Raw genomic sequence first — 22,622 nt, 5'->3', positions numbered from 1 at the left:
TTTTTTTTTTTACTTTGGAGAGTTGGAGTAACCCAAAGGGCAGAGTCTTCAAGTGAGTGTGGATTCTGAACCAGTATTTGAAGAAAGTTAACTCGTATTATCTACGGTTGTGTTGGTAAAGATGCTTCTTCAACGAAACGTTCAAGCTTCAAATAGTAATAATTGGCCATGATTGGCAGTTGGCCTTATGGAACAATGTGGGAGGTTAATCAAATCCCAGTCATAGTTCCGACCTCTGCCTAAGGTCAAGGGCTACGGCCCGGAGGGTGCCAGACGGGGCCGACCAATTGGCTGAGCGCTATCAGCGCTGAAGGTGACAAAGGTCACGGGCTGCAAAGGGAAGTGTAATGGATATGCAGCAACAAAGGGGGTGCGTGTAGGGAAGCTCAATATCTCCAAAGAACAGCACATCAACACTGCGCCACGCGTCATCAAACACACATTCGCAGTAACGATGTTAAGCACGAGCCTTTGCACACAACATACATGACACACCAAAACTAAGCTTAGTCTAGTCGTAACGCTAAACCTAACTGAAAGTTGATAAATCAAACACTTTCGAGATAATACAGCGGTAGTATTTTCTATAGCAAAATACAACTTTATCAACAGAATACAGTTTTTTTTTTTGAGTGGGCTTTGCTGTTTTAGGGAGAGTCTCACTAACTCATGTTCCTCAAAATCTTTTACAGTTTGTAATAAAATGCTTAATTTAGGGAGTGGACATTTATAACTTCTTTCAATAAGCCATTGCTTGTGTCTTATTTACTGTAATTTATACAGCACTTCTGTAGAAATGTTGACGTTTTAAAATGTGCTCAGTAAGAAAAAACAAGAAATAGTAGATTTCTGTCTTTCCACTTAATTCTCATGAAATCAAGTCAAACTGTCGCTGTGTAATGTGATTTGAATCACAATATTGTATTTATCCCGGTGGAATATATTTGGTTGCAGCAAAATTTGCAGGGAACATTTTCACGAAATCTAGATTGTAACTTCATATTGTTAGATGAATCAATGCAGACATTATGACATGACATAATTAGTTGTAACTAAATATGTTTTATGGCCAACCGGGACACACACATTACATTTGCAAAGTGCCGAGGTCTGTCTGTTGAAAGACATTTAAACTGAGTGAATGATTGAAAATATTAATCGCCTTCCTAAAATGAACTTTCACACTAAATACGATAATATGACATAGATCATATGAAATAGTATATAGTTTATTTTTCTGTAAACATGGTGCAATATTACATTGGAAAATGTCATTAAAATGTATTGAATTATGATATAAATCGTGCCATTTCATGAGTTTAAATTTATTGTGTTGACTCAGTATCTTATATCTTCTTTCCTCACACTTTTTTTTTTGTTACCTCCTGCTTGCACATCCACAGTCTGACCTCTCTGTGGCCCAGTCTAACCACACTGTGATGGGAAAAAAAAAACTGCCGTAATCAATTTTCCACCCTGACAGATGGAACGGCTTTGACGTCTCGGGCACATGTGCGACTGTGAAGGTCTCAATGATGAGCCAATTGAAGGAGTTATCAAAGAACACTCACAATGAAAGTGACTTTATGCGCCAAGCAATTACTGAGTTGTTTGGGTCGTATCACTATAGATACGACGTACGCTTCGGCAGAATAAATCCCGAAAAGGTGTGAATAGTGAGAGATGCCTTTGCCGAACCCAAAAAAAAAAAAAAAAAAAAAAAAAAGGACGAAATTCACAACAACAATATTGTTCATTATGAAAAAAAAAAGACACACTTTACAAAATTACATACCATCTCATTGGCATGCTATGGTGTCACACTATTGATGTAATAGAGGTGGAAAAGGTTGCTTGATGAAGTATTAGCGAGCTAGACCATAAAGTAACAAACGGCACTGCTTGGTGGCGACACGGCTTTTAAATGAAATTCGTTTTTCAGACGGGCGTTGCGTTGTTGTGTGTGCGGGGTTCACATAGATACTGTGAAAAAATGCCAGAGCAAGTGTAAAAAGTAACCTAACACCCTCCAGCTACTGTATCACAGTCCTGTTAATGTCCGTTAACATTTGAAATGCATACTGTGCTACAGTTCCATTCCTGTTTACTGTGCATTCAAACTGTACATGACAAAATGCATGTATAAAAAAATAAAACATTTATCAGAGCTAAATTCTTATATATACAGTACGCAGGGCGGTTATAACTATATCATAACAAAAATATATATATATACACGTGGCTTAAAGTTCCAGCATCACTGTAGCAGACCATGGCACAGTACCCAGCTGAGACACTCAAAGGCCTCAGTGAAAGTTGACTCGAAAATAGTTGGTCAAAGTGAGCCGGAGCGAGCTGGAGATGGAGCGCGACCAGCAGAAAGACATTGTCCCCTCGCAGACCGACACAGCAGCTCTTCCTCTCCGGACACAGACCCTTCTTTGTTTGTCCCCAGAGGCCATACGAGTTCAAACAGAGGGGAGCGGTGGTACTGGTGGGTGGGGTGAAAAGCAGGATGGATGGGTGGAATGTTTACAATAAAAGAGCCAAGGAGACACTCTAAGATGTTTATATGACACCGCAGACTAAATCAGTCAGACTTTTAAAAAGGTTTACGACGCAGCTCGAATAGTAGCATTGTAAAGTTACATCGAGAGAAATACAAATCATTTGGAAAACAGATCAAAATGAATGTTTTTCCAGAGAGAAGGTGGTCAGAGTACGGTTCAATGTGCACGAGTAATATTTGTTTGTAGCTTGCGCTTAATGTGTGCAGGTGATAGTATAGAATTTACTCCTTACTTTATATAATTGAACGTATTTATTTATTAGCCAAGTACCTTGGTATGACTGAAATTGAAAATTGTAAAAAGCGGTACATTCAGAGTATTCTACTGGAAATTGATATTGCGTGCATACAGTCAGATGTGTGCATGCTTTGAGCCAGTAACACGGCTTAAGCCCCAGCTCGAGATGCCCAAGTACAAAGATGGCAGATGACGACATGAGGTAGTTTTCTCTCTGGAGTAACCCAACTATGTTGGGAGCTCAACTCGGTTGCATGTGAACAAATGCCGAGTGACTGAAGAGAGAGGTGGAGAGAGATTTAGGGGAGGATGAATGCTTTTTTTGGGGGAAAGGAAGACAGGCGCTTTTGTGAGTTTCAGTGAGTAGAGGGTGCAAGGTGAGGTGTTCGCTGCAACGTTGGAATTTTGATGACTGGATTTTCTATACGTCTGTGGTTACGGGTGAAAAGTGTACGTGTTTTGGATGCGCCGGTGGTTGCCGTTTGTGTGCTTGGACTCGATTGTTCATTGGACTTACAAACTGGAGAAACACGTGTCCCAGTGCATGATGAGGCTGGGGTTCAGGCTGCAGGATGGCCTCCACAGAGTACAACACCTCTTTGTGCAATTCCAGGATGTCCTCAATGTTGGAAAACAGAATCTAGAAACAGTGCGGTGATTTAAATGGAGAGGATGGAAAGGAAGGGGGAGATAAAGGAAAGGGAAAGGAGTGAGGAAGGACGTGCCCAGCAGATGGATCAAGATGAGGGGCAGAAAGGTAGAACAGGAAAAATAAATTCAGGCCAAACGACAATTCGGATTCACTTGGTTCAAAATGTCAGGCCTACCTTGACGTGTTCAGGTGAGAGACATTGTTGGTCATCTGCAGTTTGACTGATTCTGTGCAAAAATGCCTGTGGAAGAAGAAAAAAAACAAAATATAGTACATATCCTAAGTATGTTTGACAAAGCAGTTACAAACATTACATTACATTTCAAGCAAAACGTATGCGTGGAAAGGCTCCAACATTGTTTTGCGCGTCTGAAGTTTGTAAATGGTTGTTTTCGCTGATTATTGCCAATTGTGAAAGCAACCATTGCCATATTGGAAAGAGATAGCCGGGCACCTTTAATTAGGCATTATGCCTTTGAGCAACATAAAGCCACAGAGCATTTTTCGGGGGCTCCATCAACAGAACAGAACTTAAACACAAGCGGTTCAGTTTACTGCCATAGACTTTCTTTTGCATTTCTATTGCCTGTAGCGGTTAAGACTACCAAAATAAACACTGCGTCTAACAGCACCAGCCATAACACGACACTGACAATGGCGAACGAGCATCTCCTGTGTTTCCTTCTCAGCGTGTGGATGTTGGCCACAGTACGGAGAATATCTATTCCGTCTGACTAAATAGCTGTGCCGTGCTGTGCGCTACTTGTGTGATTAATTCCCTGGCGGGTTACGCAGAGTCGCGCCGCTACGATGTCATGTTTATTGCCACCCTGCCATGGAAACACAACCAGCTCAAGATTTACCGCTAATCCAAACCCTGGCAATCCAACTGAATTGCTAAGATTAATTGAAACATCATATTCAATTCCACCACGTTTTTGTTAGTTTAGCTGGTTTATTTTCTGACCGCGCATACATGTTCTATCGATGAATGTACCCGAAGGTTGATGTGAAGACAGCAACTAAAATAACAGTTTCACGCTCACACACGGCTTCAAGTGAGAGGACCACAACAGGATCACGTCAAGCGGAGTCGTGGTGGTGTGCACACGTTTATGTTTGCATGCTTGCCAGGCGCCATACCGACATGTGAAAGAAGACAGTGAAAAAAGGGGGATGTGAATCTTCTGCCATCACTTCCCCATTTTTTCTGTCCATTAGCCCTGATCTGACATTCTTAAAGTACATCCGTCCGACTTTCGACCTCAGCTCCGACCACGGTCTCGAAAATAATAAGGATAAAGCAGACATGCCAATCCCGAAAACCACCGACTCAAACGCTTCCCTGCAACCTCGTCCTTCCTCATCTTCCTTCCTCTTCCTGTTGCTGTAATAAACGGTGTTGCAGTTCATGATTGTTGCTAAGGGCCAGGACCTCGCCTTGCCATTCTATTCTCTCAATTGCACACTTGCACAAAGGAACAGAGGAGATTCTCGAAGTTTTGTGAGACATCGATACTGACCAAGACAGTCCCAATGACACTGTGTGAGAGGCTTGAGACTAGATTTAAAGTAACGAAGGATTCTTTTTTTTTTGTCTGTTTTGCTGCTTGGTTCACACACGTAGCTGTTGTGAATTGTATATTTATTTTTTGTTAAGTGTCAAAGATTTGGTGAAAAAAGCCAAGTCAATGCTGTAACTGGGGACAGGCATTTGACAACATTTCCTTCATTAACTACTGGAGGTCCTCAGTTTAACCTGAATTTGTACAGAACACGCCGCTGTCTGTCACTAATGTACTCTGATTTAGTAGTGAAGCCGCACTTAGAGAAAATATTTGTATGAAAACACTTGAAGATAGCACAATCAAATGAAAAACAGTAAGTACGGTAAATGAGCCTCCTTGTGCCCCGTGATGAAGTATTGATTAAAATGAATTAAAAATAACTAATTCATTGGGCGGCGTGTGCAACCCGTGTGAAACCGGCTGTGTCGGGACCCTCGGAAATCAAGGACCCCATGTATGGGGAATATTAAAGATCAATTCACTTGTTGTTTTTTAAGACATATTTTAAATGGGAAAATCATAGGAAAATCTCCCTCTGAATGTTGTGAAAGGCTGTTGAATAATGTGGAGTTGTGCCATACGAGATGTACAGTATGTGTAAATATAGCACAAAGTCCTGATGATGATGTCATGTTGTTGCGCTTTGAACCTTAAACTAGTTGAGACTAAATTCACGGCACCGATGCTTGTTGCAGCAAAGTTCAGTATATACACACCATTTTGCCTCATTTACTACAAGACATGATTCACTCACTGCTTTAATTAGTCAGCAGTTCCACACAGCCAACATCATTAATATTGCTATAATCATTTAAAATAACAATTGAGTGATCATTTTAGTCAGCAGCAAAGTTTGTGTAACAGTGGAATTAAATGAATGACATCAAACTGTGCATAATGTTACAGTGGCTTCACTTCTGGTGGGAATCCAGTCGCCTACAGTACATTTGTTAATACAGTTCAGTTGTATTTAACTTTTTTTTTTTTTTTTTTTTTTAAACTGTTGTCAAACGTTTTTAGGTACAATTTTAACTTTACAATTTAACTTTCATGTGCAATACATTTTAATAAAAAAAAAAAAAAAAACAAGGTTATTTTTCCTATATTTAGTAAGTGCAGAGTTAAGTTGAAACTGCATAATGTTACAGTGGCTTACAATAATATTTTTCGGAATAAAACTTATTCTACACACTATTTTAATCTCTGTCACTGTGGTGGTACTTGGAGCGCCAAGTATTTTTTGAGATTGTACTTGGTGTAAAAGGTTTGAGAACCACTGACCTGGATGATTTGATTTTTGAGTTCTTCCCGTTCCATTCAATTCCCAAGGTTCATTGTTGTTAACCAATCAATGAAGTGCTATGAGTCAACCTCCACCCTTTAGGTACTGCATCACCGTGGCTGGTAGCCCAACAGACAGCTGCTAAAAGGTAGCACAATACAAATCAGCTGTCGTGATCGGAAACACAAAAATCACTGTCACCATTTGAACTTCGTTCAACCGTTTGGCTTTACTGGCCACTAAAATACGTCCACTGAGTCTCAATGGCAACACTAGAGATGCTTTAGCCCTTATTACAAGCTACTGCAGCGTGACAATTATTTCAAAGCTGTTATTTTAGGCTAAAATTATGACATGTTGCTGCTTCAAGTTAAAGTCAGCTCCAATAAAACACTGTATGCTCTATAAAAATAAACTCCACCGAGCGTTACGTACAGTAGCTGTCACTCCTTAAAAAGGCTGACACTTATAATCACACATTTGCTCACAAGATAGAAGTAATCATAATTTCTGAGGAGACCAAAATAGAACGCAAAAACAGTGGAGTGCCACCTCTCTAATTAAAAGCAGAGATAAAGGGAATCAGTAGTTGGGTTACTGGCTGTTATTTTGGGGAGGGAGCCTACTGTACTTTGCGCTTGAGGCATGTACTCATTTTTTATTTATTGATTTTTTTTCCCCTATGGCAATCCACGCTGAAGGGTTCAATCATGTGAGAAAGTGCCCAGGGACGAGAAGAAGATGATGATGAAAGTTAGGACGAAGCCAAAAGATGAACAAATAAAATATTTTAAGTGGTAATGGTACACGGACAAAGTGGGTTCAAAACAAAAAAATATAAAGTATTGACAGTCTTGCAACAAAATGTGCTACACAGATGTGGTAACAGGGGGGATTATAGAAGGGAGGATGGTGGGCCGGCGCAACAAAGAGATCCTTTCAGTCCCGTTCTCACTCTATTGGCCATCCTCACCCAGGATCGTGTTGGCTGTTGTCATTGTTCCGTTACAAAGCACACAGGTTTGTTTAGAGAGAATATTCTGGCTTTCTCCATCCATTATCCTGTCTCAGACACGGACCTCGGTATATGGAGCAGGGTGTGCATGTACACCACATACGACATGTGAGGTTTCAAAAATCAATACTTTGATTGTTTTGACGGAAATATTTTGAGAGCACCATCGTAATCAAAAAAGAGACCCCCCCCCCCCCCCCCCCCCCAAGAAAAAATTGCCCTCAGTAGAGTACAGATCTCTCTCTGACAAGGTTGAACAATCCTAAACATGTCCGACCTGCTGTAGGTCAGTTAGTAATGTGCATTGCAAAATTGCCTTTAATAAGTGAAAATAAAGGCCTTGAACTGCACTTTTATCAGCATGAACCCAATGTCACATGTAAAAACGCTTCCTACTTTGAGACTAAGTGGGTGCAGTACAGTTAGACTGTTAAGGCCGATTTATTATCTTGAGTCGCGAGCAACAATATGGTTTCGAGCGCTAGCTATAGTGGCAGAAAACTTCGTAATAGCAGTAGTTTGCCAGCTAGTGAACAATTCTTCACAAAAAGAGGCTAAGGGTTTGCTTCAGGCTGTTTATTGTCAATCCCACTAGAAGGTTACCATAAACGTAAAAATAACACTAAAGAACTACACGTTGTGTATTTAACCAAACCACATGAACTTTATCTTACGAAACTTCTACTTTAGTTTTTGTTAGTTTTGTTTTTGCCTGCTTTGTTTTTCGGCTTACTGTCTTTGTCTTCATAAAACGTAAAAAAATCAATCAAGATATCTCGTGGAGAAAAAACTTTATCTTACGAATGTCCGCTAGCTCCACTGCCAATTGGCCTGCTACTAGTGGGTATCAGCTGGTGGTCGCTAGTGGAGTCGTGGATGGGCGGACAAGCTTTGGGTCTGTCCAATATTCAACAGCCTCATTCCATGCGGCGCACGTAGATCAACAAACAGAGATGCGTAACGGACAGTTAACTGCTTATAACGTTCGCCATTCCGAGAGCTAACGAGCTCGTGAGGTAGCGAGCTGATGAGCTTGTTCGACCGCAGCTGGTTCGTCCAATACGTCAGCGGCTCACTCGGTGTTGTTGTACGGTGGTCCCGCATAACAGACACACTTCAGGCAAAGTTAACGCTTTAATGAACACAGCGGCGCACGTTTTTCAGCCTGTAGCTGACTACACACACTTGAGCGCGTAGCGTACGAGCAAGCATATTTGATTGACAGGTGAATGGCTGGTTTCCACTGCCTTAAACAGAAACACCCACACAGTCCTGCAGTTCAGGGGTGGGCCTTATTTTCCATGATTTTAGAGCCTGATTTTATTGACGTTATGATTTTTGTATTCATTCAAATTTGGCAGGCTTGTTAAAAACACTCTTCTCTGCGGTGTGTCGAATGTACTTATTTTTGGGCCTTTACAGTCCAGTTAAGACATGAGCTGCATATCGAAAATGCTATCCCTTACGCAGGCTATAGCTAAGCTGCTTGCTGCTGGACTCATGAAAAGCAAACCCTGTAACTCGATTCTCCCTTCTGGACACTGTTGTTGAGCTCATTACTTCTTAATCAACATACTGAGAGGCAAAATGACGCAGCTGATGGTCCTCGTTTACTCTCCCCTATGTCCATCTCAGATGACCTTTGCGCCTTTTTTTTTGGACATCAGATAGCCGTGGTGAATAGTGAGGTTTGCTGGAGGGTCATGTGTTAAGGAACAATCTTCCGATTGGTAAAGACAAGGTCTGGTTACTCAAAACTACCATAATTGTAGTTTTAAATAATGTACTGCAGTTTTCTTTTAATGGACTATGGGAACAATTAAAGATCAACTAATGTTCTCTCTAAATGTTATTAATTCATAGATCTGTGTGGCTCTAGTGCAACTTCCCATAATTTATGTTCTGTTATTCTTTAGACCACACACTGAGTGACACTGAATCAACAGAACCTCTGCTGGTTGCAGCCAATTAGTGCATTCATGCACACAATCTGCATTTAAAACAGAGGCGACATTTCCACAATATTGACCACATATTTCAGTTCGTCGATTCATCTATTATTATCACAAAGTACCTTGCTTTATATTAATCTACTTCAAATTCCACTCATTGGGATAACACAATTCACTTAAATTAGCTATTGATAAACTGTGAAATTATATCTGGAGAGTTATGTGACCAATTACAAATAGTACAGGTAATGTAAGAACATAACACATTTACACACAATAAAATTTTTCTTGGCTTGGTTCCTGTTGAAGCCTGTTCCACGATCTAACATTTGATGATTTGGAGATGATGCGTGTATTAAAATAGTAGCGATCCATCAGTATGTTAGCAATAGTTGGTCAGATGGGACAAAAATTCATCTTGTGAACTGCCAGCAAAGACTCAAGAGAAACGTTGCACATGACGGCCTCTTGCCAAAAGGGTGGCAGTCTGTAAAGGTAGATGACTGATGATGCAATTCCACTGGAGGCAAATAACAAGCCTGCGTAGCTCTTCATAGAGAGTGCATAAGCCTGCCAAGTACAACCTGGGTGCACTTAAAACACACACACACACACACACACACTCGAGTATGCTCAAGTCCCAAAACAGCTTAACAGGGAAATTGCGCATGCTATGTAATACAAATCTTGTAAAATGTTAACCATGATGTGCGCAAAAGTCTTCAGTTCTTAGTTAGTGACCACTAAATCCATTTCTATGTCAATCCATTCATAAAAGAAGTCTCAGCAGCAAGTCTGATACAGTGGAAACTCACTTCTTCGTTTCATATGATTGAAGAAACTAATTTTCCCATGTAAAACTGGAATTCATCTGTTAGCTCAAACAGCAATCAGAAAACCTTTATTAACGCCACTGTACTACACCCATTTGTAAAGCATTCATCCATAAGTGCGCTTCTGTGGTGGCAACACACAACAGACACACATGCATGCACGCGCACACAAAATGCTAAGAAAAAGCCATGAACACGCCCCTTATGATGCTCACTGAGCTGAAGTCTCATGAGATTTGCAGTTGTGAGATATTTGGAGGCGTTGCGACGTGATGACGTAATCCGTGGGAGAGGTTGAAAACTTAAGAAGCGTATTTTAATTTGGGTATTACGGCGGTATCTTGAGATTCAAGTTTAATTTGTTCAGTGACTACATTCATAACTCAAAACATTTGTGTTTGAAAAAAATAGCATACAGTAATATTTATAAATAACTTTATAAAAATAAGAACATAATAGTAATAACAACATCACAAAATACAATGTAAAGAATGAAAAGATTGTGCATTATGATTTAATGCTGGCAATTTAATTCATTGTGCTGATCCTTCTGGTGTGCCCGCCTTGGCCACCGAGGGGCAGCATAATAAAGTCATGTCGACACAAACGAAGAAGAATACTTCTTCTACTACTACTACTGTGTCTCAGTAAGTTACTGTAATAGGAGTAATTTTTTGTCGACTATAAAGAATACATGCTTGTGAGTCTTGTTATGTAATCTGTCTGCATGTGTTGCGCCAATGTTTGTGTTTAAATATCCATCGCTTAAAGGGTTCTAAGAAACTGTTTGTTGATCACAGCCATCCATCTATGTGCAGTTCGGTCGTGTCACTCGGTGTGCGCCGGGCCCAAGAGGCAATTCTGACCAAGAGTTACAAGTGTTGGCTTTGTACAACATACAGTATCAGCTTTTTTTGCTATAATTCTCTCCCCGCATCATTTCCTCTGACCCAAAAACTGTTGAGCAAGAAGTATTTTCACACTTAAACCAAGAACCATTGTGGCCATAAGATGATCGGTGCGGAGATATCACGCTGAAAGCAAGCGTCGGTTCTCACATGACGAGACGCATCATCAAGTATGTCACTGGATGCATTTTCCTCACAGCGACACGTTGTTTTATCTACCTCCAGTAATCGGATGTGGACGCGAGTTGTGAAACTGCCCACTGCAGCGTCACTGTCCACTTGATTGCAGAAATGTACAACATGAGGCACACTTGCACAATGTAATGAGTTCCAATTGGAGCGCAGCATGAAAAATTCCTCCACTTTTGCCTGACACGGTTTATGATATTTATACAACGTGTTTACTATTGTGTTTGCAGTTGACACTGCATTGCATTGTATCGTAGCTGTTTCTAATGAGGCTGGTGAACGTACAAGACTCAAGAGACGTCTGAAGCAAAAACAAAGTGCTGCAGAAGTGCACAGGCACACCTCTGCAAGTGTGTTTCCGTGTGGCCCACAAACAGGAAGAAGCGGAAGGAGAACAAAACAAGCTCTTTTTCAGGCACACAAAAAACACCATTCTATTCAAGCAGATAGGCAAGTGGCACAAGGAGCCGGGGCAGGAAAATAAACAGTCTGCAGAACGAAGCAGTGCCTCTTGCAGCAGATGTTGTTTCAGGGCAGGAAGTATGGCCTTTGTGAAAAAAAGGAAGGAGATGCTTAACTACAACGCCACTGAATCTCAAGTCAAGTGTGAAGGCGTATGCTTGTAACTTACTAATGCTCTCATAAAGCGGAGACAATTAATCCATTCAGCAGTTACATCATGGTTTCAAAGACTTTTTCAGTTCAAGACAAAAATAGGAAATTGGGTTTGTGTCAGGGACTCAAACAAAACAAACAACAACATAAAACACAGACAAATGCTAAATAACACAACAGGGAAAAAAAAAAAATAAAGGAAAAAAAAGAAAAAACCCTTTGCAAAGTAACCCTGTAATCTGTTGCTTTTACTGACCTCAGCCAAAGCCATATAATCCAAATTTGGACAAGTCTTTAATCAAATGCCTTAATACATACTTGTTACCAATAGCTGAGAAATTAAAGAACATTGTTGCTGAAATTTTGAATGTAAGACAACTGAAAACATCCCCGATACGCACGACATGTTAAATTCTCTTTCTAGGCCGATTCCCAATCTTTATAAAAACTTTCAGGGAAATTGCATGTCTTGCGTTTACATAAGCCTGCAAACAAAGTGGCGAAAACCAAACCACCTTGTCGGTAATGACTGCATTTTCAAAAATTGAACATCAAAATCATTTTAAAGGTTGTTGTTTTTTGTTGTTGTTTTTTTTTTTTTTTAATAAAAATGACTACATTTCAAATGATCCATTTTCTACACCGCTTATCCTCGCTAGGGTCACGACATGCTGGCGCCTATCACGGCTGACTCAGGGCGAGACGCGGGGTACACCCTGAACTGGTGGCCAACCACATTCACACCTACGGACAAATTAAAGTTTTCAATGAAGTTTTGGGATGCGGAGTACCCGGAGGAAACTCACGCAGGCACGGGGAGAACATGCAAACTCCACACAGGTGAGGCCGGGATTTGAACCCAGGCCCTCAGAACTGTGAGGCAGATGTGCTAACCAGTCACTCACATATCGTGATCATAAACCAACCTGCAACCAAACAGCCACACTAATGTACAATTTTGTATAATCGTCACGTTTTCAAACGTGGCCTCTTTTATTGATTATATTTTTTTTTTTGCTTGGGTTAGTTGCTTGCTCTTTTCATACTTGACAATTTACAGTGTTGACGACTGAGACGTGTGAGGCATATTACACCTTCTTCATTCGTCATATGAGCAAAATTCTTCTGCAATGCAAACAAATTGGAGGTCGACCACCGTCCTGGAACCGATTGTTCTCATCCTCAGAGGTCATTTATCCGACCTGACATCTAGATTTAAGCCAACATTCATCATTATTGCCACCTGACACATTGCAAAAACTGTTTCTCACAGCCAACTGTGCTCAGTATCACGTACAATCCATCCAGCATGATTGTGTGACCTTCAGTCAAAGGGTCAGATACGTGTTGGAGGGTCTGCTAACTGCGGCAATTAATCGGCGGCAACAAAGAGCCAGACAGTAAGGTGTGAAGAGCCAGATGGACCATATGCTGGTGTGGCCTTGTGTTCGCTCCAATGGACGGTGAGTAAAGGAGCCTGCTGCCCTCACGTCTGCCGTGTCAGCCTCAGGACACTTTTTGACCTCCACTGTCAAGCGCCACAGTATAATGTGACGCTTTTTTATTTATCCATCCTACCACCAAGGTCTTCGCTCCTGTTTTGGAAGCCTTGGAATAAATGACACACGCAAATAAATACAAATGTCAGGTTTCCTGACAATGAAAGAATATTGCTCTTCGTGAGTCTGCTGGGTTGATGTTGAGATTATTTTCCCGGCTGTCGTTGCCAGAGAACATGGTGGATTGATTTAATTTCACTGTGTTCTCGCCACAAATTCAAAATGGAATGAGGGAAGGCTCAACAGTATGTGCTTCTGGTTTGACAACAGGCACTGTAGATGGGGGGGGGGGGGGGGGGGGGGGAACAATCAATAACAATGCTAGATGCTAATGCAAGTTCATTAAAATACTGCACACCAAACCAGCTTGAATTGGAAATTGCAGAGTAACACAATATAATATTATGGTGACACTTTGCTAGCAATAATGCCAATATCGCTGCATAGCAATTATGCAATAACCGACATACTAAAGGGGGAAACTACATGCATACAGTAGCATACAGGACAACAAGCACTAAAACAATTCATTACAAAAGCACTTTTCCAGGTCAATGAAAAGCAAACGTCCAACTTTGTCAGTTGAGAGGAAAAACTGGTTCTTCATCAAAAGAATGGAAAGCTGAGAAGTAGAGCAGGCCACTGTTTTCATGTTTATTTAGATACGCAGTGTTAACAGTACGTTGGACAGCGACAGTATCAATATCCGATTTTGGTGAGAGCGCCAACAATGTGCAATATATTGCAATATCGATATTTTGTCCCACCTTTAGTATGGACATGGCTCTTGATGATCAACCAGCCAGGAGTTTGCTACAACTTCTCATTTTCTATTTACATAAGTGAATTAAGAGGCCTCACACTTTCTTATCAGAACCCTTTCTAAATGCCATTAGTTTCCACACCTACTGAGAGAAAGGCATATGGCATAACCACCCATTGAAGAGTTTTGGATGCAAGTTCTGGTCACCAGCCTCAAACGCTCCTCCCCATCCCATCCCATCCCATCCAAGAGAAAACAACAAGCTCTAAAACAATCCATCCATTAATGGTTTCTTTCGGGGTAGCCAGCCAAAAAGGGGACGGGGGACAGTGCAGTTTTAGAGAGGCCTCGGGGCCGACATTGCATGAAATTGAATAAAGAAATGGAGAAATCCCCACTTTAGACGGCAAAGTGCAACAGAGCTTGAGAATGCCGCAGAACGCTCTAGGGAACCTCGCTCGACTTCTTTCTCCCCGAGGCCCTAATTCACAGCGCTACACTCACACACCCCTAAACCTCCCACAACCCTCTGACCAATCCCTCGCTGTCTTCCAAGAGAAAGCAGTTTTGGCACATCCAATCGCCCAAAAAAAAAAAAAAAAGAAGTCCTCGTTGAATGTTGTCCAGTTACTAGCCCCCCCCCCCCCCCCCCCCCCCTTTACCCACTTCCACTTTGAAGGACTTTAAACCTTAATGTTCTTTTAGTTGCTCACAAGGGGATGAAACGGCAATGGACCAGAAACCACACTTCTTGATTTGAAACGGCAAGCCAAATTTCAGCTCAGTGAGCAGCGAAGACAAAGGGTTTGTGTGATCCTTATTCCAAATGCCTCCTAAGCAAAAGCGCTTACGAGCACAGAGCCTGAAAAGTGGGAACGCAGAACACGCATCTCGCGGTACAATATGACTAAAGTTACCTCAAACATTTGCTGTACTGTATAGTTAATGAAGGTTTGCTGATGATGACCCTCCGACTGTTGAACGGATTCATTACATTTCAGTACTTCCTATAGAAAGAAAATGTATACAATACCTGAGGTGAAACATTGTTCATAAAATGGATAAAGACAGTTAAGTCACTAACTTGTCACTAGCTGATGACTATCGGACTTTATTCCTGATCGTTCATCCAGGTGATGTTCACGAAGCAATTGGGTAGTTCGTCCGTTGCGGTTGCTGACACTCAGGTTCCTCTTTTCCATTATGGGTTTCCCTATGAGTGTGTGACATGTGGCGATCTGCAGATAACATCATGGACCAGATTGAGGAGACCATCTGGACACTGGAGTGTGATGTAGTGTGAGCCACCAGTTACCCATGAGGCCTCGAACAGACCAAAGACCAGGTGGGAAGAAAATCAGTTGATCTTTTTGTCTTTTTTTCAAATTTTACACGATATCTCATAAAATAGTATGTTCTTGTGAAGATTTTGTGCAAGTCATTTGTGTTGCTTAAAAACAGAATGGCTATTTTTTTTTCATTAAAAGACCCTTTATTTAAATGTTTTTCTTTATTTTTTTTTATCATCTTTGATTTTTTTTTTTTTTTTGGGTTTGCAAGAAAATTTGCATTGGAAATGCCCAAAATGTCCTTTTTCAAGCTATTCCAGTGGGTCTTTTCCGCCTGGCATTTGAGACGGCCGGATTTATCATTCATATGTGACATGTAAATAAGCTTTGCTCTGATGGGATTGCTCATCTTCCCCGATTTAAATATGGAAAACAGCTTGGCTCTGATTAGTCCATATCACGGCATCGACTAGTCTCATAGTGACGCCGCGTCCTTCGATGTCTTACTGTCATTGTGAAGCACAATCCATTGAGCGTTGGATTGTTGGCCCACTAATAGGGAATGTGATCTGAAAGGGGACGCGGGTGAAAATTAAAAGAGAGGGGGGGGGGGGTGGGATATTTTAAGGTTATGCTCATCATACGCTCCCATTCATTTGAATTGCACCGGCTGCGACGATCATCGCTGGCGACAATGACCACAAGCTCCGCTATTTCATCCACCGTAATGTCATAAATTATGAATACAGTTACAATAATTTCTCGTGTATAATGCACATTTTCTTCCCCCCAAAAAATCTTCAAACGTCAATAGTGCGTACTATACATAGGTAGAGTAAAAATCTGAAAATGCTTTCACAGTGAACGCAGGTATATGAGTAGATGTATTTTAGAGCAGCCATAGTGTTAAAATTAAACACTTGGGTGCGCCACAGTATCAGTGGCTGAGACTCGCTCGCTTAAAACCTGGAAATGCCGTGTTGCTGTCCAGCTGAGTTGAGTGGGTGTGATGGAATGATTCTGATGGAAGAGGACCTTTCATGAATGTAATAAGGATACAACTGTGGTAGCACTAAAGTCAAACGCAGTGAAATTTTCTAGAACGTCGCACAACCTCAATAAATGGTGTTAAGAGAAGAATATACACCCAGTGATATGAAGGAAGAAGACGTATGCAAAACTGCAAGGGTCCGGCAACGCCATATCGTTAAGGATAAAAAGTGTCCTACCCTTTATATAGGATTCTCCTTTGGATATAATATTAATTTTTGCAAAAGCCTTTGTCTTTTGTCATTCATGAGAGCAGATTTTATCATTTTGACATCTTAATATTAACAGTGATTAACTGATTTTGACACTTGCATGACAGTTAAGAATCGTAAAATGTTGCTTTGTCTGCACATTGTCTGTACAGTTAATAAAGGTAATATGATGGGAATATTTTGACCTGCAACAAATCTATGGGGGCAAAATTCAAATGAGGGGATTGTGTTCGAACTTAAATGATTAAATAAAAGCCGTTGAACAAAGCACGTCCACCATACTTGTGGCAAAACATGCCATTTTTAGTGATGGGAATACACCTTATGCCATAGAGAGGGGAAAAAAATAAAAATAAATTAAAATGAAAAAAAAATCAGTTGATCAGTTAGTATCTCCAACAAAGCTATTGCCATAATAATCACAGAATAAAATTACAATTACTACCGGGAAGAGAAATATCAAGTGGTAGGAGAAAAAGAGCAGTGGTGAATTGACTTTTCCAAACCCAGAATACACAAAGTGACCTAAATTCAGTCTCATCTTCACTTGTGGGAACAACCGCTCCCTGACTACTGTTTGTTCTCATTTCTGAATGCATCCTAGAGAAAAATAAATAGTACGTTGGGAATGTAAATTATACAGTCACCTATGTTGAAAAAAAGAATCCATGGACAATTTCCCTTTCCAAATCACCATTTCAGACAAAGCTTCTGGTCAGCAGCCAAGAACAGAATCATCATTAAGATCTCAGATGGCTAAAGCCCTTAATGCTGCGATATTGGCTGGTGAAAATGTCATCACACTGAGGAAGCCTTTCAGCATTCATGCCCCAAGAAGCTGTCAAGGGCAAGTATGACATGGAGCCGAGTTATCGGCTATTGTAGCTCAAAAGGTCTGAGCGTTGTGTTGCTGCACGGCAGCGGCTATCTGTGTGTGCGCGCGCGCGCGTTCGTGTCAAAACCACTTCATCTCCGCTTGTCTACTCGTACAAAGTACAAAGATAATTTGCAAATACATTCTTGTTCAATGTGTTACCGGTAAACTGTACCCCAAAACGTTCTGGAAACGCGAGATATTGTACTGTTTTTATAACATGTACAGTCGTGGTCGTAAAAATCGGAATTGAACCAACATTTTCAACGAAACCTTCCACCGAAGTTGACAAACTGTACGTTCGAATTGCCGTCCAATTGCTCAAATCAGGATGCATCACAGGATTGTCGTAACTGGTTGACTGCACGTGTTTCGCCACACGCACAGTATCGCCAAAGAAGCGGCAGCCCCGAAACGTGTAGCAACTCTTGTATCAAAGTTTAGGTAGATTGTTTTACTGTCATTAAGTTTACATTTAACTATTAGCAGTTGTTACCTTCCTTTTACTTTGTACTCATTAGGAACGTTAACATCATGTTAACAACCTTTGAACTTGCCAACAGTCAAATGTTTTATGATGGAGACAGTTTGACCCTGGAAAGGATTATTTTTGTTTATTATTAATGGAGTATTGTGAGTCATGGTCAAAACTGTTCGGAAATCCGAACAACTCCTAGTTCCGCCCCCATGCCCAGTCAAGTTTCAGTTAAGATGGTCAGGTAGAATAAATCTAACAAAATAAGCAGAAACATCACCTCAAAATGTGCCCAAAATAATATTCGAGTAAAAATATGTAACTTAATAAATTAACTTGACTCAACTTGAAGAAAAAAAACAATAACAAAACTGGCATAGCCGTTTCCCATTGTAAAGTTGTGTGTCAAATGCGGAACATTTTCTTTAGCGTGTCATGTGATCGGCTTTCTGGCAGAGACCACGAGCAGGCCGGGACTTTAACTCTGACCTTCCCAGATTAGACCAAAAAAATTTAACCATTGGGTAACCTTAGACAGGTTTTCTAAAGTTCTAGAAATCTGTTTGCCATTTTTCAATTGGGCAAATGACCTTTGACCCAAGGGAGAAGGCACACATCTGGTTGTACTTGAGAAAGCCAATAAACATTTTAAGGCCGCTACCTCAGTTGGTGAAGCCCCTGGAAGCCTCAGTGCTAACATTATCCAACATCTATACATGTATGCTGCACTTTAAGAGATACATGTGATACTATTAGAAGATAACAGATATTGTGTGAACAATTCAGTTGAACGTTCCCTAACAGACCATTTTATATGCATTAAAAATATAAATAAATGGAAAACAATAGGATGACCATGTGACCAGATTATCGCACTACTCGTCACTTTAAACCGCATACACTCCTTGAAGTCTCAGTGCCCTTTGCACAATGGTCATTGCACCGGACTATTGCGATATTAGCCATTCGAACTGAGGACTCTGCATCTTTTTGCACAATTGTTGTTTGTTGTTGTTTTTTGTCAATGTCTTTATGTCTCCAAAGTGTTCTGTAAATTGACTGTCTGTTGTACTAGAGCGGCTCCAACTACCGGAGACAAATTCCTTGTGTGTTTTGGACATACTTGGCAAATAAAGAGGATTCTGATTCTGATTCTGATTCTGACTTTTCCCCAGTGTTAATACACAGTGGCAGTACCTCTCGATGGAGGGAGGTGGAGTGAGCCCAGGGTGGGGCTTTTGACATCATGCCTCTGGGTATTACAGAGGTTTAGACTTGTTAACTTTTAATTCCTTAAATTCCTGCCGCAGTCTTGTGCCTGCAAGGCTTATTAACACACGTTAACACACGTGACCCAAAAAAAAAAAAAAAAAAAGAAAAGTCAACTCCCCTTCGTTTTTCATGAAGGCGACATCACTGTGGAATATATGCCATTTTTGCAATTTGTTCGCAATCGTCCGGTTTAGTCGCGTTCGGCCGCGTCGCTCAGTGCGCTGCGGGCATACAACGGCCACCTTTCAAACTTCCTCTAAACCTGGGCGGGATGGAAGATAACATTCACACCGCTTACCCGGCAACGTAACATTGTCTGACGCCCGTTTTCACACAGCACTTTTTGTCGGTATTAAATGAAACAATGACATATTGCTTTGCGTTGCTCAAGATAATATATTTCACTACCAAGTAACATACAAGTATGTTAAAAACGCACAAGGAATTTGTCTCTGGTAGTTGGAGCCAATCTAGAACGACAGCAAACACGCCACTCGGACAAAATATACATTTAGGATATAAAAATAAGTACGGCGGGCCATTGAGCAATAGAAGGGTACCAGTAATGTGGTAATGCTGTTAAAATGACAATTGTGCAAATGATGCAGAGAGTTGGTCAACCAATTTAATGTGATATTAATGACAAAGCAGTTTCTTTCTTCATCTCTGGCCTGGCATGCATCTTGGGTATTTTCACCATTTTTACAAGTCCATTTACACAGGGATTGTTTTCACAACACTGTTGTCTTCATGAAAACATTCAACAATTCCAAGAAAGGCATTCGTGTTTCTACTAGGTTGGTTCTGCATAACCGTAACCGAAAGCCATCAAACTAAATTGTTTAGTTCTCTCCCCTCTGCTTCATCAGAGCACTAGAATATCAGCAACCGCCAACATTTGAAGGCTCGATTCAAATGGGTGTGACGCATTGCCTGTGGAAGCTAAATGGCCTGTTTAAAGCCCAGTTATAATAATAAACCCTCATAAAACCTCAGCAGGCCTCCATCGTAACTGTTCTACCTGCTGTAAAAAAATAAAAAATAAAAACGATGCGCGCGCTGCTATGACTTCAGCTCGGGTGAGGTTGCAGTGGACTAAAACCACCAACATTGGAGGCCAAAAAGAGAGTTATGCTATTTATACCACCCCTCCCCTCCCCTCCTTAGAGAAAGCACAGGGAAACTTGATGCTGGTGTGTGCCACAAAGAGGGAAGGGCTGAGACGAAAGAGCCAAGAAAACAAAAACAAAAAGGCTGAAGATTGCAACGGAAGTTGAGCTTTGCTGCATGTCGGCCTGTCTGCACCCACGACGTTATGTAGGTTATAAGTGAGCTCGTGTGTATGTCATCCTGTTTGCTTGCCAATGCAACAACACCACTGCCGAGAACCACAAGCCAGGAGAGAGAGAGAGAGAGAAAAAAAAAACAGCATCTGAGCGCTTATAATCTCACGTGTGTGTGGCCCAAAGGAAGGATGGGATTTCCGGATCCTTCCTATTATCCCACAGCACTGATGACGAACCCTACCGCCCCCCCACCTCAATCAGCATTCACTTGTCTCTGGGTCACGAAAGGGGGCCACAACAGTTGTCTATCATGAACAGGCGTTAGAGATAAGGTGAAGAGCACCGTCACCCAGGAGGGGAAGGGGCTCAGAGTATGCGCCAAGAAGACCCAGTTGAGGTGGTTTGAGATGCTTCCTCTATGGCTCCCTGGAGGAGGCCACGAGAAAGACACACTGGAGGGACTATCGGCCCTTTCCTCCTGCACCGCACCGAGTCGCCTCGACACGTTTCTATTTTGATATCATTTTTTGATTTCTTTCTATCTCCGGTCCAGAAAAAATAACACTCTAATATGCATGCCAGGCCAGTAATTGGCAAAATGCTACAAAAATACAATGTTCCACAATTGTTGTTTAGGCTTGGATGTACCCGCACATGCCAAGACTGAACATTTAACAAGCATGTCCTGTTTTTACAAATGACCGTTTGCAGCATTTACACAGTGAGTAATGCAGCCTGTGACTGGGGGAGGGTTTTTTTGGGGGGGGGGGGGGGGGGGGGGGGGGGGGTCATCATTGGAGCCACAGCTGGTATGGTGAGAGCTGCATGCACAGCTCAGTTACCTTTGAGCAAGGCACCAAACTCGCATAACTATTGTGATTTGCAGTAAGCAAATTCTGTGGAATGGTTGTCACATTGTGAATCATGACAATGAAAGAATTAGTCTTAGTCCCACTTTGGGCTAATGGTCTACTGTCAAAAAGAGTCACAAAGGAGGGCGGATGTCCAAAAAAAGACCCTGCAGCTTTTATGGCCGCCAACTCTATTGTGATCCTTCTATAGGGAAATCCCCTAACCAAGAGTAGAAGAATAGAAGCCGTGGCCTACATTTTGGTACTGTACATAGCAAAACTTCAACAAAGCTGTGCCATAAAAAAAGAAAAAGAAAAAGAAAAATCCCCACTAATCTACAGCAGTAAGGAATGATCAAATGCTAACGAGGGAATTTGGTACTGGGAAAAAAAAGCTGCTACAGCAATTGACCCCGGCTTGTTTGTGAGCCAGCTTTCGCTCGAGCAGAAAATTCAGATGTGCAATGATAACATCTCAAAAAACAAACACAAAACCAATCCTCTAATCCCTCTTTTCACACTCCCAACCCCCTCCCACCAGGCCTACCTGCTTGCAATCAGCTCACAGAATGAGCTCCTCAGCGCCACCTACTCAAGTCTTGTTGTGTGCAGCTTTTGATCTGGGGAAAGTTGCGGGAAGTGTACTAAGGGAGGTTAAAAATACATCTGTGTTAATTAGTACAAGAGGTGATGTTCAATACCCGCATTGGTTGAAAAGCTCAAAGGAGACTGTGGGAAAGCAGAAAGTTCCGCCAGGTCTCTCAGAGACGGCACCGGGTAGAGCTCAAACCTCCACCGAGGCCAAAAGAATCCTAGTTTAGATTAGGGTTAGGGTTTGGACATTTGACTAACTTTTCCTGACCGAACATGTAACGATTCAATGAACGTTTTTTGAAGGGACGGAAGAATATTTCTCCTGATGTTATGAACTCCTGTTTGGATGCTATTAATCACAGTAAAGCTGCCCAGAGTTTTCGGGAAACGTGCCCCCTTCGTCAGTAGTTTGCAAACAAGACGGTGCCATCCAGTCGGTTCTTTTCGCGGCTCGAATCCCAACTGTGCTCTCGGCCTCCCGTGAAGCGCAACCATCTCATGAGCTCTCCGTGCAATTGTCAGACGTAGGGAGACGCTGTCCGCGCTATTTGCCCACACGGAAAGTCAAACATCACT

General features: G+C 41.5%; 1 protein-coding gene across 1 annotated transcript in view; it reads right to left on the bottom strand.

Annotated features, from left to right (window-relative positions):
- prex1 (phosphatidylinositol-3,4,5-trisphosphate-dependent Rac exchange factor 1) overlaps positions 1 to 22,622 on the bottom strand; it is a 92,644-nt gene that overhangs the window by 64,135 nt on the left and 5,887 nt on the right. The window contains exons 2-3 of the mRNA XM_061767663.1: positions 3,635 to 3,700; positions 3,325 to 3,447 (exon numbers count right to left, since the gene is read on the bottom strand). Coding sequence (XP_061623647.1) covers positions 3,325 to 3,447; positions 3,635 to 3,700 — 189 coding nt within the window. The remainder of the gene's footprint in view (positions 1 to 3,324; positions 3,448 to 3,634; positions 3,701 to 22,622) is intronic.

Source organism: Phyllopteryx taeniolatus, chromosome 1 (assembly GCF_024500385.1).
Source record: "Phyllopteryx taeniolatus isolate TA_2022b chromosome 1, UOR_Ptae_1.2, whole genome shotgun sequence".
Classification (NCBI taxonomy): Eukaryota; Metazoa; Chordata; class Actinopteri; order Syngnathiformes; family Syngnathidae; genus Phyllopteryx; species Phyllopteryx taeniolatus.
The sequence above is the reverse complement of the archived record's forward strand: the minus strand, read 5'-3'. Positions and strand labels throughout refer to the sequence as shown.